Raw genomic sequence first — 18,992 nt, forward strand, 5'->3', positions numbered from 1 at the left:
AATTTTGATTGGTTGAACTAGGATGTTGGGTAGACTCTTATCATCCTAGTTACATCCTAGTTGGAAAGTCTTCACCCTTTCAACTGTTTGTTAAAGGACAAAAGTAAAGAAACAGGATTGATATTAATATCTTCAAAAATAAAAGCATTACGAGCCTTCCAGACATTTCAGAGGATAAGAATAGAGCAAAAAGTAACAGTTCTTGTTTTCTTTCAGCCATAGAGGAACATAGATCAATCCAAGATGAAAACCATGCTACAAAGGATGAGGTTGAGGTATAGAATCCAGTCTAGTATTGAACAAATTTCCAAACCACACACATCTTGCAGCTTGGCAGGAGAAGAAGGCGTGGAACAATGTTTTAGGTTCACTCCCATAGATAGGGCAGGTACTATAGCTTCCAATACCTCTCTTGACCAATGATGATTTGGCTGAAATGGCCTCCCAACATGTCCACACAAACACTTTAATCTTGGGGTCCACTGGAATAGCCCATAAAGCCTTCTAGTTTTTGTTGTTCATGTGAACAATTCTCTCATCGCTCTCATTTAAATCAACTAAATGTTTCGCCTCATAGTAAGCTGATTTAACAGAAAAATTGCTACTACAGGTTAGGATCTAGTAAAGCCTGTCCTCCCAATGGCCTCTAGCAAGATTAATTTTTAGAGTGAGGTTTGCAAAGGTTGGAGGAAAAGTTGATCGGATTAGAGGAGCATTCCATAGTCTTCTCCCTTCTACCATGAGGTCCTTGACCCAAACAATGTTCGGATAAGTTAGGCTTGGTCCCACTATTTTAAACCTATCCACACTTGGAAGCCAAGGATACTCCCAGATTCTAACTTTAGAGTCAGAGCAAACACTCTAACAGATGCCTTTCAGGAGGACTTCCCTCCCCACTAATAGACTCTTCCAGCCCTAAGAGCCTTTGTTAGAAAGACTTGAAAAGAGAAAGCTTTTGTTTTTAAGGTATTTGGCTTTGATGACTCTAGCCCAGAGATTCTCCTCCTCTACACAAAGTCTCCAAGCTAGCTTTACTACGAGAGCAAAGTTGAAACAACGGGGACCTCTGAATCCAAGTCCACCATCCCCTTTGTTTTTATTAATACTCTCCCACTTGACCCAATTCAACTTTTTCTTAGAATTTCTGCTACCCCACCATAATTTTCTCTATAATTTAGCCAATTCATTACACACTTTAAAGCATGACATAGTATAGGCAGGAGTAGATCACTCCAAGCATTTGTTCTAGCTCCTACTCTCTCAACCAGGTGGGAAAACAACTGTTTTTTTGATCTCTCAATTTCAATTGGGAGACCCAAATAAATTGCGGAGTGCTCCACTTTCTTCATGTGAAGAGTCCTGGCTAACAGTTTTTTGCAATCTCGGGTGAAGACAATGGCTAAAAAAGACCTCGGATTTTGCAAGATTCATCTACTGTCTTGAAGTTCTCTCATAGGCATAGATGGTATCTAGAAGTACATGGCATTCTTCTAGGGTTGCTCTAGAGAATATATAGTTGTCATCTTTAAGAACAAGTGGTAAATAGTAGGGCATTTTCTATTCAGATTAACACCATACAGATGAGAGTTAGAAACCAAGTGATTAATATTTGCAGAGAAAATGTTAGAGCAAAGAAGAAAGAGGTAAGGGAATAGAGGATCCCCTTGCCTAATCCCTCTCTTAAGCTTAAAACTTTGATTGGGGAAGCCATTGATAATAAGCTTGTAAGAGACATTAGTTACGCATTCCATGACCTACTTAACCCAATAATCCCCAAAGCCCAATATTTTTAACCCCCTTTTCAAGAAAGTCCATTCAAGTCTATCATAAGCTTTGCTCATATCTAGTTTCAGGGCCATGTTAGCATTTTTAGATTTACTCTTTTTCATAGAGTATAATTTCATGAGCAGTTAGGATATTATCATTTATTATTCTACTTGGAGTGAAAGCACTTTGGTTTGCACCTATGAGCTTCTAAAGGAGGGGCTTAAGCCTATTGAATAGGATTTTTCAATGATTTTGTAAGTGGTGTTGCAGAGATTGATGGGTCTAAAATGAGAGGCTTGAGAAGGATTCCTAATTTTTAGAATTAGAGCAATGAAAGTTGATTTGAATTCCTTCAAGACGTGACCTGAATTAAAAAAAAAAATCTTGACAGCCCTAGTCAAATCATCACCCATTATGTTCCAAAATTTCTGATAGAAAAGGTTGGGGAAGCCATTGGGTCCAGGAGTTTTCTTAGGGGCCATTTGGAATAATGCTTCTTTGATTTCATCATCTCCAATTTCCCTTTCTAACCAGTTGTTGTCTTCAGCTGTGATTTTGGGTTCAAAATAGGTCGCCATCTCCTTAATTCCAATGGGCTCAGAGGTTTTAAAGATGTTAATGAAATGGGAATTGAGAACTTTAATTTCTTTTTGGTCTTCAATCTAGGTTCCTTCTTCATTTTGGATTTTGAAGATTCTATTCCTAGCCCTTCTTTTGATGGTTGATGCATGTAAGAACTTGGTATTTCTATTACCATAGGTGAGCCATTGGATTCTAGATTTTTGGGCCCACACGATTTCTTGTTTTTTAAGGAGGTCATCTAATTCTTCCTCAAATTTCTTGATTTTGCTTCTATCAAAGAGTTTCGGATCAACATGTTTTTCAGCTTGGAGTTTCTCCCTTAGGATTTTAATCTTTTTTTTTTGTTTATGTTTCCAAATACTTTCTTATTTCACTCAATTAAGACTTTCCTTAGCTCATTGATTTTTTGTCTGACATTGAATTGATTGGATCTTGTCTGATTTCCTTCCCAAACATGTTCTATTAGTTTTTCAATGTTCTCCTGGGTAGTCTACATCTCTTCGAACTTAAAGGATTTTTTTCTTTTAGCCAATTCTAAGAGGGTGCTCACGCAAATAGGAAGGTGATCAGAGCCAGTTGCACTAATAAACTTACATGTCCATCTGGAAACAAAGAGCACCAATCAATAATGCAGATGGCTCTATCCAGTTTGGCTTTAACATTTTCATCACATTGTTTGTTGTTATTCCAAGGGGACTCTAAGTTTAATAAAGCTTTCCCAAAGGGATTGCCATGCAATGAATCATTGTCATGACACAAGTTATTGACTAACGTCAATACCTTTAGACAAGCAAAAAAAAAAGAAAATGTCTAAGTAATTTAAGATCATGAAATTGACCAATATATAATCCAAAGTTTATTTTCTAATCTCTAAGTTTGAATATTAATTTGAATTCAAACTCTATTAAAGACAAATTTCACTCATTTTTTTTGTACAACAAAAATCTCCTATGTTTTCTTAAAATAAAAGTTTATATCCTTTCCTATCAAAGAGAAACCTAAGATGTTCTTTGAGTCCTAAGAGAATTATGTTTAAATACCAAATGCCTAGTAGTAGGGGTGAGCAAATGTTAGAACTGACTTAGAGAATTGGCCTTGGTTGACTTTGGTAGAACCGGCCTTAGAACCAAACTTGAAATAAATCTCAAAAATACTTTGGGGATCTAAAGATTTGAACCCAAGCACTCATAGATACAAATACCATGGTCTCACTTAAGCATTGAGCCACTTAGATGATTTGATCAATTTTCTTCAATTTAATATTTGAAGAAGTATAAAAAGTAAAGTAAAAGGTAATATTGCAAAATTTAAATTATAATAATAAGTTTTGAACTATATACTAATATACTATGATAATCTACAGATTAAATTATTCAATTTAATCAACAAAGGTAATATAAGTTTTTAACTATATTATTATTATTATTGAAAATCAAGTTTTTAAAAGAACATGTTCCTTTTTTTTTTTTGGGGGGGGGGGGGGGGGGGGGGAGGGGGAGGGGGGTAAAGAAAGAATAAGTTGCAAGTGTAGACCTTGGAAGCGAACTGGAATCAACCCTTAGAACCGAACTGAGCTGACCCATGCTCACCCTTCACGGGAGTTTCTCAAACACATCAAATTCTTTAGAGATCTTCATTCCAATAGCTTGAAATCCTTACTCTGAATTTTCGATAAATGTGGGCCCAAATCCATGTAATTGGAGTTTCACTTCATAATGTCGATTGCTATAAGCAGATCAGACAAGGGTGTTGTTTGATATCATTGCCACTTTTTATCCACAACATTTGGGGTTGGTCAATACACATATTTGAGAAATGTCTTGTCACATCACATAAGATAGTCACTTCAACCAACAAATTGCATGTATTCTATTAATTATTGTCATTTTTGTGATGAAACGTCAAATATGATGGTGCAAGTAGAAATGGCAATTTATTTTTTCTCAATAGAAATGATAATTTATATTGATCAATTCAAAAAGTTTGTGTAGAAAAAAGTATCCTCTAACAAATTTGTGTTGACCATCACCAAAGAACATAAAAATGGCAATGATACCAAATAACACTAAGGTAAGCAGTTTTTTTCTTTTTAATTTAGAAAATACATATTTTGTGCACATGAAATGATAACAAGGTAGTGTAGTACTTTAGCTTCTAGGGAAGAAGCCATTAAACCCAATTCAGAGATGAAAAATGACCCATTCTACTGTTGATGGATAAAATGAATGAAAGTTCAACTAGTGTCATAAAGTGGTAACCAATCAGGTGGCATTTATCAAAAGTCATCGGGAGGGGGTTTGCCTGATAAAAAAACCCTTTTGGTATTGTGTATTGCTGGAAGCATAGATTTTCCCGATGTATGAAAGAATTACAAGTAAAAATTTCTAATACATCAAACGATATACACGATCTTACTAATGGAAGGCTAATGAAGAACAACTTCTCATATTTCAGGTATTAAAGTGACATAGCACCCATTGTTCCCCGCCGGGGGGAGGTCAGAAGGTGGGACGGAGTTTACCTTTTCATTAATGATGGAAATGCAAAAACATAAAAAAATAAATCTAAGATTAAAAAAATGAAACTATTTCTATTTTGGTGGCGGGTTAATTGTTCAACCATTCCAATCAAATGAGATAATCCATGATAACTTTCAAATGTGCCATTTTGGCATTTAACCTTCCAAAAATATACATCTAAGGCCATGTTTGGGAGTGCTTAAAAATAAGTGTTTATTTGGGCGGGGACCACACCATTAAGCACTTAGTATTTGGGAAATAAGCCTGAAATAAGTGCTTATTTTAAAAATAAGGGCTTATTTTTAAGCCCAAATCTCCAGCTTTTTTTAAGTGATCATACAATAAGAACTTATTCAATTTTTTTCTCTCATAATTGTCCCCAGTGAATTTTTAGAATACCAATTATAACCCTCTTATAAAAACAATTTTACAAAGGCACTTTAATAAAAGTAATTTCATGAAAATTATTTTTACAAAAGTATTTTTACAAAGACACTTTTATAAAAGTAATTTTATGAAAATTACTTTTACGAAAGTAAAGCATTTTTATTAAAGTGCTTTTATGAAAAAACTTTTACGAAACACTTTTATACAAGTACTTTTATAAAAGTACTTCACAAAAGCACTTTTATGAAAGTACTTTTATAAAAGCACTTTTATTGAAGTACTTTTATAAAAGCACTTTTAATAAAAGTGATTTTATAAAAGCACTTTTACAAAAACACTTTTTACAAAAGCACTTTTATAAAAGTATTTTACGGAATTGCTTTTATCAAAGTACTTTTATGAAAGCACTTTTGTAAAAGTACTTTTATAAAAGCACTTCTATCAAAGTACTTTTATTCCTTCATTCACTTTGGATTGGATATGTTGAAAATTTAAAAGAAAATGAAGAACAAAAGAGTCACAATTGCTTATTTAAGTGCTTATTGGAGAAAAAGACCACCAAACACCCAATATAAAATAAGTGCTTATTTTTTAAAATAATCACTTGAAAAAGTTAGGTGTCAAATGAAAATAAGTGCTTATTCGAATAAGCACTTGTTTTTAACATAAACACTCCCAAACAGCCTAAGTCCAACTCCATTAAACTACCATTACGATGAATTTTCAAAAATGCCCATATTCATCTTCTATGGTTCTACCTTCAAATGCAAACTAGATTTGTTTAAGGCTCAATTCAAGTGTTATTTGGCTATAAATTATGAAAATGCTGCCACTGGTTTGCATCTGAAATCTGAAGATAGAAAAAGATAAAACGGTGAATAAGGAGAATTAGAACATAGAACACAGACATTTTCGCAATTTTACCTTTCACAATAGTGGTAGTTTAACAAAGTTGGACCTAAATGTACATTTATGGAAATTCAGGAACTAAAGTGGCACATTTGAAAGTTCAAGCACTAAAGTGAGACTAACCCCAAAGTACATGTTACCTATTTGCAATTTTCCTTATATATTAATAATAGAGTTAATTTTATTAATGATGTAAATGAAATACAAAATTCAAAACTAATTTGAAAATGAAACCATTTTCTCATGTAGGTGGTGCATCATTGCTCCATATTTCTATATGAAATAGATAAATCTATGATGTTATACTTAAATTATATATATTTCAAAAATAAAAATACAAAAATATAAAAGAGAACACTAATTTTATAAAAAACATTTGGGATCATAATTAAATAATAAATATTAAAAAAAATAAGAATACAAAAAGTATAAAAAATATACATAGATTTTATTAATCAAGGTTTGCATTGTAGTATCATATCGACAATGTAGCATGCAATTTGTTACTGGAACATTAATTGAATAATCTCTAGGAAAAAAGAAATGTTCAGACATTCAACATCTACATTAAAATCCAACTTTCCAAGAAGTGTTGAATGTGTTAATACTTTGATCTTTCTTTTTTTTAATTAATTTACTTTTTTTGGTTTGGTAATATGAAGATTTGCATATTATGAATACCTATGGTTAAACCTTACAAATACCTATGGTTAAAGCGTTGAACCATTTGGCATGTTCAATGGGATATTGCTGACCTTGTTTTGAGGATGTATATATCTACCGACTTTGCTTTGATATACAATTTCCACAATCTCTTTACCTCATTGTTTTGCTTTCCAACTGTTAGACTCAGTTTGGAAGGAATACAAATATAAATATGTAGAATGCAAAACCTTATATTTTGTATTTATTTATACTGTACAAATTTATATTTATAATCCTTCCAAAATCCAAACTGAGCCTTAGGAACAAGACTAGGAACAAGACTAAGGTCATCTCTTTTTCATTCTATTTTGCAATTGCATGCTTAGAAGGGCTGACCTTTCCATTGAACAAGTCATACTGGAATGTCAAGGACAGTGGTGCCACAGCATGCATCGGGGTTTCACTTTAGTGCAAACCAGTATAAATATAAGGTATAGGAGATCATCCAAGGTTGATGATCTCCAATATGCATAAATATATCCAGGATATATTTATGCATATATATCCAAGGTTGATGATCTCCAATATGCATAAATATATCTTGTTAGTCAAAGCAATATGCTTAATTCCAATTCCTATACCCATATCGGATAGAGCTTGGATTCAACCCATCCAATCCGATATATTTATAAATATATATATATTATATTATATACTTTTATACATTAATGGAATAGATAAAATTTCTTAGGGGTAAATGAGGAAATTTGTTCCTCAAACCCCCTAGTCAGCCAGCCCTAAAATCTTAAACCCTACTCAACACTTCAACAGTTGACATTTTCTTCTCACTTCTCTCTTGCCATCACCTAACTCGCCTTCCCATTTGCCAAGTTGCTACACTTCTCTCCTCTCTCAACTCTCACTCTCTACAACAACCAAGTCGTCGTCGCCATTCTTTTCTTGCCTAAGATTTCTTCTTGACCGTAGAGCTCTCTTGTATCATTTTCTTCTTGACCATAAGTTTTCATTTATTCTGAATAAATTATAGATTATTTCAAAATTTTTGAAATAAAAATTTAAATTTTACAGATTATAAAATTGTTTCAAAACTTTTGAGTAAAAATTACTGATTATAGATTTTGTTTTAATGATATTACATTCAGCTATTGTGACCATTCAACTACTGAAGTAGGTAGCTTCAGTTGGAGTCAGATTAAAATCTGAAAAATCTGTTCGGATTCGAACTCAGATTCCCTGCTCATAATCCTATCGGATTTCTGATCAGAATTGGGTGCAGCCAACAACATGTCGAATCGAACTTGGATTTAGATAAATTCGATCCAAGTCTGATCCGATGACAGGCCTAATAGGAAACCTTTACAAACCTTGTATAGATTTCTCTACCCTTCCTTTCCTTTCCCTACCTTTTCCTTCAAACCAAACATAGCCTAATTGAATTTATCTACATGGTTGATGGAGATTGTCAATATACGATATTTGAGGATAGGAATTAAAATCTCCATTTTGTTTGGTTATTGCCCTCTTGCTCAAAGACATCTTAACCTCACTTTAATGGCGTTCATTGATTTGCTTTCCATCCCATTAAACACTAACATTTTTGGAATTAAGTAGACTTCTTATCTAAATTACCGACTTTAAGATGCATTTTAGCATGTCTCATTTACTCATTCATTCATATTTTATACTCATCTTTCTTCCTTGAATGCTCTTTCATAAAAGCTTTGTTAAGAAAACTCTGTTAACATGTTGTTTTCACATAAACTATTTTCTTCGAATCATATCTGCATTACAAGTTTTCTTATTTTAATTTCATTTGTTTCTGAAACCGCCTTGGTTTTACATATCTTGCATTTTTTGGTGCATATTATAAATACACATTTGCCTTTTGTATTTATATTATTGAAATGCATTTTTGAACCAAAACTGCAATATACTTACAGTAGTTTGTTTCTTTATATATGCATTAATTTTGAAAAAAATGTTTCAAAACTCAAATTATTCTCGTCACTTTTACACTTAAAATTGAAGACCAATAGATAATTCAATATGATCTCTTTCGGTACCTTGGTTTGACAATTAATAAGGTCGAGGAGGATGTTGCTCATAGAATTATAGTACGGATGGGCAAAACGTAAGGGGTACATTTGGAGGTTTACGTGATAGATGAATACCACTTAGATTAAAAACAATTGGTGGTTCGGTTTAGCCTTAGAATTCCTCAGACCATAATTTTCTGATTTGGTCTGGTTTTTTAAATTTTACAAACCAGACCAAACCATAAACTGATTTAAACAGAATTATTCATAATATATTTATTAATGTATACAATATATATGTTTAGAACATACACATACACATTATTTGCTTCAATTTTTAACTTGTAATTTGATGCAAAGTAGTTGCTTATGTTTGAGAAAGTGTAAATGTAATTTAGTGGTACTTATTAACATTTCAATTTGATATTTATGTAGGTATTTCAATATAGTTGGGCTTTCTAATTGGGCTACACCCAATAGAAGAGCCAAAACTGTATTAGAAACCGGACCAAACCGTAATAGAATGGTTTGGTCTGGTTTGGCTTATATACTAAAATGGTTTGGTCTGAGAATTTCTCAAACCGTAATTTGTTTGGCCTGAGATCTTCTCCAAACCAGATAGGGAAAATCCCTAGTTGTATGGAGTAGAGTGTTGAGCAATCAAAAAACATGTTTAGAAATGAGTGGCGAAAATGCATATACTAAGATGGATGAGTGAAAAAACTAAAAAAGATAGGATAAGAAATAAAACCATTTGTAAGAACTTGTGTGTAATTCCAACATGTGATAAAATGAGAGAAAGTAGAGTAAAATGGTTTGGTCATGTTCATAGAAGACCATTAACAACACCCCTAGGAAAATTTGATTTGTTACAAATTGAAGGAACTAGGAGGGCAAGGGGTAGACCAAAAAGAACATGAGTAGAAGTAGTAAGAAATGATGTCTCAATAATTTAATAATAAATATAACATTAAATAGAAGGGACCAGTGAAACAGGATCCATGTAGCCGATCCCATAAAGTTGGGGATAAAGCTTGGATGATGATGATGATGAGAAGTTCCCAACTTATTTACGAAATTTCAATACAAGAATATTAGCATTTTTCATAAGAAAGAAATAATACCATTTATCATCATCCAAAAACTGAATCACTCATAAGGAAAAGATAAATGAATAAATAAATATTACAGATGGGTTCAATTGATAGCTAACCAGAGGTAATATAAGAATTTAAAGACAAAAAAGGGGTGTTCAACTTGCGTCATGAATCCCAAAAACAAGTACCACACTTTGTTTGAAAAAGCAGTGATTCTTAACGCAAATACATACAAAATATATTCTTGAGTGTGAAGTGTATTTCTTGTTTCAAAAATTAAAACATGTTTTTCTCTCTCGTGTTTCGATGCCATATTTCATAAAGCACGCAATATTTACAGACATTATGATTGACCAGATATCAGATCACGTTATTTTTTTGACCGAAATCCATTTAATGCATGGAAATTAGCATGACCAATAAAATCTTAAAATCAACACTTATTAAAGTGTTTATAGGATATTTTGGTATGCGTACAACACAACAAATAATAGCAGATATCAGCCCTATGGAATTAAGATCATGCTTTTAAATGTTTTACTTCTGAAATAAACGAAATGAATATTTTGCTTTCAAAATACACACATCCAAGTACACATTTTTTGTTTTTTGTTTTTTCCTTCATTTAGAGGGTATTCCACAATATGTATGGTTTTATTTTCTAAAACAAAAACAACTGCCACAATTAAAATCATGTTCCTTTTGCTAATATAGAAAATATTTTTAGGTGAACACCCTCTGAATGAACAAGTTTAGGTTAATAATGGTAGCCACTAATATTGATTTGGATTTTGTAACAGGGAAGACAAATAGTTATTTGGATTAGGTTCTTTATTAAGAATATGATTTTAGTTTTTCTAGTTCACTGTTGCTGAATTGGGATTGCATTATTCTATGCTTCCATGTTAATCACATCAAAACCATCACCACCATCATCATCATCATCTAAGCTATAACATTATAATTTATTAATATGACATGTACTTGAAGTTTCAACTTTGCAAGCCATTTTTATTAACTTTTTCTCATTAATATTATATCAACAAAAAAAATTAAAAAAAAAACCCTATTTTGTAATCCAGAGACAGTGTTTCCCTTAGTTTTTTGTATTTCTCCCATTGTATAACACCTCTGGTTGTTCATGGGTCTTTTATTCTTTCTTTTCTATTGAATTGATACTTTACCTCTTCTCAAATTGATCATTGAAATTGACAAGTTTTCTTCATTGAAGTTTTTTTTTTTCTTTTTTTTTTTTTTAATTCTTCTACCATTTGCCAATGTTCTTAGTGGTTCACACTTCACACTTCACATGGACTAATAAAACATGTGTTTATCTACTTATAATCATTTGTGAATTGGATTTAGCTTTGTTGATGTATTTTTGAGATTTATTTGAATTTTCTTAATGTATCCATGTATATTTTTAATTTTGTCACCGCATCCATGCTTAGCCAAAGTGTATTCTGATAGATCTCCTACATTTGCCTTTCTAATACTTTGTGTTTATGATATACTACGAATCTTGAACCTAATACAACCACAGTTGTGGTTAAAGACATCAAAACCTCAGGTTGGATCAACTATGTTGGATTGGGCATTGGTTAGGCTAAATCCAGCACAATCCATCCAAATTGCAGCCGAGGATGCCAACTATAAAACTTTTTTGAGGTTGAGAGGCTTAAGCCATGTTTGGTCCAATTCTCATTTTTTCTCATTCTTACCCAAGATGAAATTCTAAATGGACAAGAATGGGTAAAAATAGGCAAAATGAGAAAATATTTCTATGAGCCAAACACTTTTTTCCTAAAAATGAAGTATTTTCTAACTGGCAAGTGTTCCATGTTGCTTATTTTCATTCTTACAAAAAAAGCTGTGCCAGTATTCATAAACTGTCAGCCTAGGTCTCCAAAATTGTTAGCATGGATGTTTACCGATGGACTGCCTGCAGTCAATGTCTATTAAGGTGAGTTTCCATGGTAGTCCACTAGTAAACAACTATGGCAACAGTTTTGTAAGCAGAGTTTCCTCAAAGAATAAAAATGAGCAAAGTGGGTCATGATTATCTTTTATACTGCAGGTTACCTCAATTTTTGTGCTATGAGCTTATTTTTCATTTTAAAAAGAATGTGGTCCATGGCAAAAATTGTTTAACCAAACACACTAATGTTATTCATTCTTGCCTAGAATGAGCAAGAATTAAATGAATGAGGAGGCCCAGGGCAGTGAACATCATGGCCTTAGTGATTAAAAACAATAAAAATTCAGGCTGCTGCTAGATATTGGCATGTTTGGATCATGTCTATGTGGACTTCAGTGACTGCTTCTTGATGGCAAGTGGTAATGCTCGGGAAGAGATTCAAGGATCTCTTATACTAGGTAGCTTTGAAACCTTGATGGATAAGAATTTGTATTTGTGTTTTTTGCCTCCTTGATTTAGGGTGGATGGGTGAGTGTACCCTTCCGCTTTCTCTATTTTCTTCATATTATCAAACAATTCATTGCTATCAATCAAAATACAGGAGAAATAAGAGATAAGAGGGATTTGTACATTAAGTGCTGGGAAGCTCCTCTCAAGGATTTTGTTAATTAGAACTAATTGGACATAGATGCTAATTGATTAAGGGACAAGCAATTAATTATAGTAACAAAAAAATTAATGTCTTATAATAATTACTACAATACAACTGCTTGTGGATAGCATTCACTAACCTCCATCTGCAAATTCCCCCATGCTTGTTTACATCTTTCCCACTTGGTCATCATGGAAGCAAGGAATTCCTCTGCCCATGGTTCATTCTTCCCTCCCATGCTCAGGTCGTAAGGCACAGAGAAACTATTCAAGCATATTGATGAATGTTAGCTATTTCTTATAATAATAAATCTATAAGATGCATAAAAAAACGTATCTATGTACTGACAATGACTCTAATGTTATGAAGGAATTGAGAATTGCTGGATTTAGAGGGTCTTCACCATCATACCATCATATATGAGTCTTTTTTTTTCTATCTATTTTTTTTTTTCTTTTTTGATCAATAACAGAAGCTTTCATTAAAATAATAAAAATATTAATTACAAGGAGGGGGAGATAAATTATCTTAACTCCCCGGGCAGGGGCAAGAGCCCCGAGAAAAGCAATAAAACAGAATTTCAAAAGAGCCCAAAACATAGATTCCCAAACCACACCTTGCTTGGCTAACCCATCAGCAAAAGAGTTAGCATCTCTTCAGCCAACTGTACCTAACTTCCATATCCTTAGCCAGCCACTTGAAAATTTTCTTTTCATTGCTATAGTTCCACAACCCAGCCTTATCTTCTTTCAGCCACTTGAATTTTTTTCTATCTATTGGCAAACACCCCCTTGGTGATATGCTTGTATGGTTGTGTTTCAAGTATTGACATGGTTGTGTAGGTTTGATCTAGGCAACTTGAGAGCTGCTTAAAGGACTACTTACTAGAAATCACAAGATGGGTGCCCTATTATAATTTTATTACAATGGCTACATCTTATTAGTATGTGAGTAGATAAATTCTATCATATGTTTTCTATGTTACTTTCGTTTTTAAGGTTTTACTATTGAAATATAAAAGACAAAATGTTTTGAGAAGAGAAATCCTAAGGAGCGGAAAAAAGGATAAAGGAGGTTTTTTCTACCACTACTCTCTCTTCGCCCACCCTTGGCCCCCAACCTAAGACCCTTGTTTTTTTCCCTTTTCATTACTCTTAAACTTTTATTTTATAAAACTATATGACTTTCTTTTTGCTCCAAGGGGCAAAACAAGGGGGGTGGCCCATCCCCCAAACCCATAAACCCCCCCAGCTCAGATGCAGGTGGGATTCGATCCCAAGGCTCTGTTACAACCAGCAGGAGAACTTACCAACCAGCTCATTGGTGTTGAGTTGGGCTGATTTCTAGTTATTGGGCCCAGTTGTTTTGTTCTTATTTTAAGTTGTTAAGTTAGGCAGTTGTTGGGCTTTAGGCCCATTAGCTTATGTTTTTTAAGTTGTGACTGTTCAGCTACTTTAGTAGCCGCCCTACTAAGGGCATTCTTGTAACCTTTCATTCTTTTAAGTCTAGTATAAAATATAATGAGGGGTTAGCAGACAGAACTAATTCAATTCTAGTTATCATCCCACTCTTTCTTTCCTTTCTTTTCTTCTCTACTGCTGAAGCTCTTCATCTTCTTCTTCTTTCTCTTCATAAGGAATTCATCCTGATTTACAAGCAGTGATTTCTACTTGGTATCAAAGCAAGGCCAAAGGTTCCTTGAGCTGTTTTCTCATGCAGCCCTAGATCAGCCGACTTCATGGTGATTTAAGAGGCTGATCAAAGATCTCAGGTAAGCCCAGTTTTTTGATTTTTTGGTGAATCTGTTTTGCCCTGTAGCTGGTCTAGGGTTTCTCATCAAAATCAAGAAAAATTGGAGAAAGGGGGAGTCTTGTTTCTTTTGGACTCTTCAATTTTGACCTAGGAAGTGGCGCCCTAATTTTTTAGGGTTCCTTGGAGTTTTCTGTAGGGGGCAGTTCAAGTCCTGCCTGATTTGGAGGTTTCTGGAGAGAGTGGCTGCCTTTTTTCTCTCTTCTCCTATCCCGTAGAAAAGGAATCTTTTGTGGGAAGACCATCTAGGGCATCAGAAAGGTGTCGTTGGTTTCAAAAGTGATTCATTTGATCTTCTTGCATATTGCAGTAATTTTCTTTGCACCTTTTGAGAAGTATGGAGGTCACGGAGTTGAAAACAAGCTCGAGAGTGAAATGAAGCCAGTGGGAGGAGGTGCTGGAGACCTTTTCGGGGTGGGACCGTTACTACAGTTAAGTTGGATGGTTCAAATTATTTAGAATGGTCACGATCTACAAAGATGGCCATTGGTGCTCGTGGGAAGTTAGGGTATACCACTGGTGAAGAAGTGAAACCTGAAACTAACAACTCCTGGTGGGTATAGGAGAATTATATGGTGATGACTTGGCTATGTAATTCCATGTTGCCCCATATAAGTAAAAACTTTTTATGGGCAAATACATCTAAGGAAATATGGGATGGGGTTGTAGAAACCTATTCACAAAGGGAGAATGTTGCTAGGACTTGTCAATTGAGAAATCAAATTATTGCTAGAAGGCAGGGAGATAGACCTATTGCAGTTTACTTTTCAACCCTTAAAACCCTGTGGCAGGAGATTGACCATTTAGAGACATTTGCTTGGGAAACCACTAAGGATGCAACTGCCTACCAAAAACACCTAGAGAAGTATAGGGTGTTTGAATTTCTTGTTGGCCTTAATCCCGAGTATGATATTGCAAGACAACACATTCTTTCCAGGGATAGTGTTACCCTCTCCCAAGCATATGCCTTTATGTCAGGGGAGGAGAGCAGGAAAAATGTAATGATGAAAAATTCTGGGTTTGATCAATCAGCCATGGTTAGTACTGTGAGACCTAAACAAGGTGGAGACCGGGGTGGTAGTGAGATCAAGAAGAAAGACAAAAAAGATTTGATCCGTGACTACTGTAAGAAGCCTAAACACATAAGAGATACTTGCTGGAAGCTTCATTCACATCTTGTGCCGAATAGACTCAAAAATAAGAAGGTAATTGCTCACACGGTAGTCACCGGTGCCGGCCCCTCCTATTACAGTTGCTCTGGAGTTTGTTGCAGCTGCTGCAGTAAGGGCCGAACTTGAGAGGTATGGGTAGTTTCTGAATCAGCGGGTTACAACCAGTTCTAGTTTAGCAATAAGCAGACAACAAGGTACAGGTGGTTCTGATGGAGTTCACTCTACTTCCTTTGCTCACACAGGTAGTTCACATGCCACTGCAAATTATGTTTCTACTTCAAGTAAGGAGGGACCTCTTTGGATTATAGATTCTGGAGCCTCAAAGCACATGACCCATAGCTCCACTATTTTTTCCTCTTACCAGCTCTATTCTGGCAGAGACAGGGTCTCCACAGCTGATAGATCTCATGTTCCCATTGTTGGGAAGGGGTCTGTCAAGATTAATGATTCCATTTCCCTTCCCTCTGTCCTTCATGTTCCCAGATGGAGCACTAATTTATTATCTGTTAGTAGTTTAATTAAGAACTTGAACTGTTTAGTAATTTTTTCTCCTGGTCATTGTATATTGCAGGATCTGGATTCAAAGAGGACGATTGGGAGTGGTCGTGAAGTGGATGGAATCTACCTCATGGATGTGCTTCCTCTTCATCAAAGTCATCATGTTAGCAAGGATAGTGAGTTAGGGTCTATGGGTCAGATTATGCTTTGGCATAATCGTTTGGGTTATTTGCCTTTTTCTTCTTTGAGTCTTTTGTTTCCAAAGCTATTTGAGTCTGTTAGTTTGTCAAGTCTGGAGTGTGAAGGTTGTCAACTTGGAAAGCATTGTAGACATTCCTTTAAAGCTAGTAATAAAAGGTGTTCTTCATCTTTTGATGTTATTCATTCTAATGTGTGGGGACCTTATCATGTTCCTTCTATGGGTGGTTATCGATATTTTCTCTTATTTGTGGATGATTTCTCTCGATATTCTTGGGTTTACTTGATGAGATCCCGAGATGAGCTACCATCCTTGGTAAGGCAATTTCATCAGATGGTGCTAACACAGTTTGGAACACGAATAAAGGTGTTCAGATCAGATAATGCCAGAGAATATTTTGAAAAAACTTTGCTTCATATCTGCTAGAATATGGTGTTGTCCATCAGAGCAGTTGTTCCTACAGTCCATAGTAGAATGGTGTTAAAGAAAGGAAGAACAGACACATTGTTGAGATTGCAAGAAGCATGACGATCACATCTACAGTTCCAGTTCGGTTTTGGGGCGATGCAGTTCTCACAGTAGTATATTTGATTAACAGGGTGCCCTCTCGTATACTTGGATTCAGCACCCCATTCAGTCTCCTTTTTCCTGAGGGGGAGATGTTTCATATTCCTCTCAGGGGGTTTGGGTGTGTCTGCTTTGCACATATCCTTAGTCCTTACCGTTCGGAGTTTGACCCAAAGGGTACTGCTGCTATGATCTAGTCTCTAGGAGTTGGTATGTTACTATGGATGTCACTTTTTTGAGTCCACATACTTCTTCTTGAAGAATCCTTCTCAGGGGGAGTGTTTTGGGGAAGTGAGTGAGCAGTCTATCCCTCTCCCAATTCCAGTCCCTGTGTTCACTTCTGTGCCACCTACTTTACCACCTCCCTTGCATCCTACTTCTCAACGTTATGACAGAGACTTCACAAGGAGGTTGATTCCACTGCAGCAGAACTCACATCACTTCCTGTCGGTTCCTTGGAGACTCAAGATTCAGCTGACACGGATTCAGATATTCCTCTTAATCCCTCTACTGTTTCAATTCCCATTGATTCTACTAATCCCATTACAGATAACCTAGACCTTCCTGTTGCCCTTAGAAAAGGGAAGAAAAAGTGTATTGCTCATTGTATTTCACAGTACTTATCCTACAGTGGACTTTCTCCTTCTTATCGTGCTTTTCTTTCCTCTCTTAACTCTGTGTCTATACCCAAGGGTGTCAGTGAGGCTCTCTCCAAACCTGAGTGGAAGACAACTATGCAGGAAGAGATGGAAGCTTTAATTAAGAACCAGACATAGGAGATTGTGAACCTACCAGAGGGCAAAGAGACCGTTAGATGCAGATGGGTTTACACAATAAAATATAAGGCAGATGGAAGTATAGAAAGGTACAAAGCCAAACTTATTGCAAAAGGATACACACAAACCTATGGCATTGATTACTTAGAGACCTTTGCACCAGTTGCAAAGATGACCTCTGTTTGGATACTTCTCTCTTGCTGCCACATACTCTTGGCCCCTATTTCAACTTGATGTGGAGAATGCTTTCCTAAATGGGGATTTGCAAGAGGAAGTGTATATGGATCTTCTTGCTGGCTTATACAGTGATGCTAAAAAGGGAAAGGTATGCAGGCTTAAGAAGTCACTTTATGGCTTGAAACAATCTCCCAGAGCATGGTTTGACAGGTTCAAGAAGGCCTTGGTTGCTTTTGGATACACTTAGACTCAATCCGATCATACATTGTTTATGAAGCGAAGGGGATCCTTGGTGTCAGTCCTAATTGTTTATGTGGATGATATTGTTGTTACAGGAAATGACCTAGGTGAGATTGATTGTCTGAAGAAGAATCTACACAGAATTTGAAATTAAGGATCTTGGAGAACTTAGATACTTCTTAGGCATTGAAATTGCAAGATCAAAACATGGAATTTTTATCTCTCAGAGGAAGTATGTCTTGGATCTTTTTCAAGAAATAGGGAAGCTTGAAACAAAGGCAATCGGTACTCCTATTGATCAGAATCACAAAATTAATGCATAAGAAGGTGAGCCAGTAAAGGACATAGGGAGATATCAAAGACTTGTGGGTTGGCTGCTATACTTGTGTATGACAAGACCAGACATTTCTTATGCAGTAAGTGTGGTAAGTCAATTCATGCATGCTCCACGAGTCTAGCATTGGGAGGCTGTTGACAGGATTCTTGTTTATCTGAAAGGACACCCGGGCAGAGGCATATTGATTGTTGATCATGGACAATTGAAACTAGAGGCTTATACGTATGTAGATTGGGCAAGATGCCTTGATGACAGGAGATCTCTTCGGGAGTATGCCCCCTTGTTGTGGGTAACCTTGTCTCGTGGAAGAGTAAGAAACAGACAGTGGTGGCAAGATCAAGTGTTGAAGTCGAATACAGAGCCATGGTACATAGAGTTTCAGAACTTCTCTGGATCCGTTCCCTATTGGGAGAGATTGGTGTACAGGTAGAAGAACCTATGAGCATGATCTACGCAAATTGGGAATGTGTGACATTTACTCCCAACTTGAGGGGGAGTGTTGAGTTGGGCTGATTTCTAGTTATTGGGCCCAATTGTTTTGTTCTTATTTTAAGTTGTTAAGTTAGGCAGTTGTTGGGCTTTAGGCCCATTAGCTTATGTTTTTTAAGCTGTGACTGTTCAGCTACTTCAGTAGCAGCCCTACTAAGGGCCTTGTAATCTTTCATTCTTTTAAGTCAAGTATAA

At 35.3% G+C, this 18,992-nt stretch overlaps 1 protein-coding gene across 3 annotated transcripts in view; it reads right to left on the reverse strand.

The window, feature by feature from the left end:
- Positions 1-12,488: 12,488 nt before the first annotated feature.
- LOC148864112 (uncharacterized) overlaps positions 12,489-18,992 on the reverse strand; it is a 28,362-nt gene continuing 21,858 nt past the window's right edge. For all 3 annotated transcript variants that reach the window (XM_088981052.1, XM_088981053.1, XM_088981054.1), the window contains one exon: positions 12,489-12,796. In XM_088981052.1, coding sequence (XP_088837178.1) covers positions 12,637-12,796 — 160 coding nt within the window. In that variant the 3' untranslated portion in view covers positions 12,489-12,636. The remainder of the gene's footprint in view (positions 12,797-18,992) is intronic.

The sequence above is a fragment of the Nelumbo lutea genome, chromosome 3, assembly GCF_056320005.1.
Source record: "Nelumbo lutea isolate HS-2025 chromosome 3, American lotus-T2T, whole genome shotgun sequence".
Classification (NCBI taxonomy): Eukaryota; Viridiplantae; Streptophyta; class Magnoliopsida; order Proteales; family Nelumbonaceae; genus Nelumbo; species Nelumbo lutea.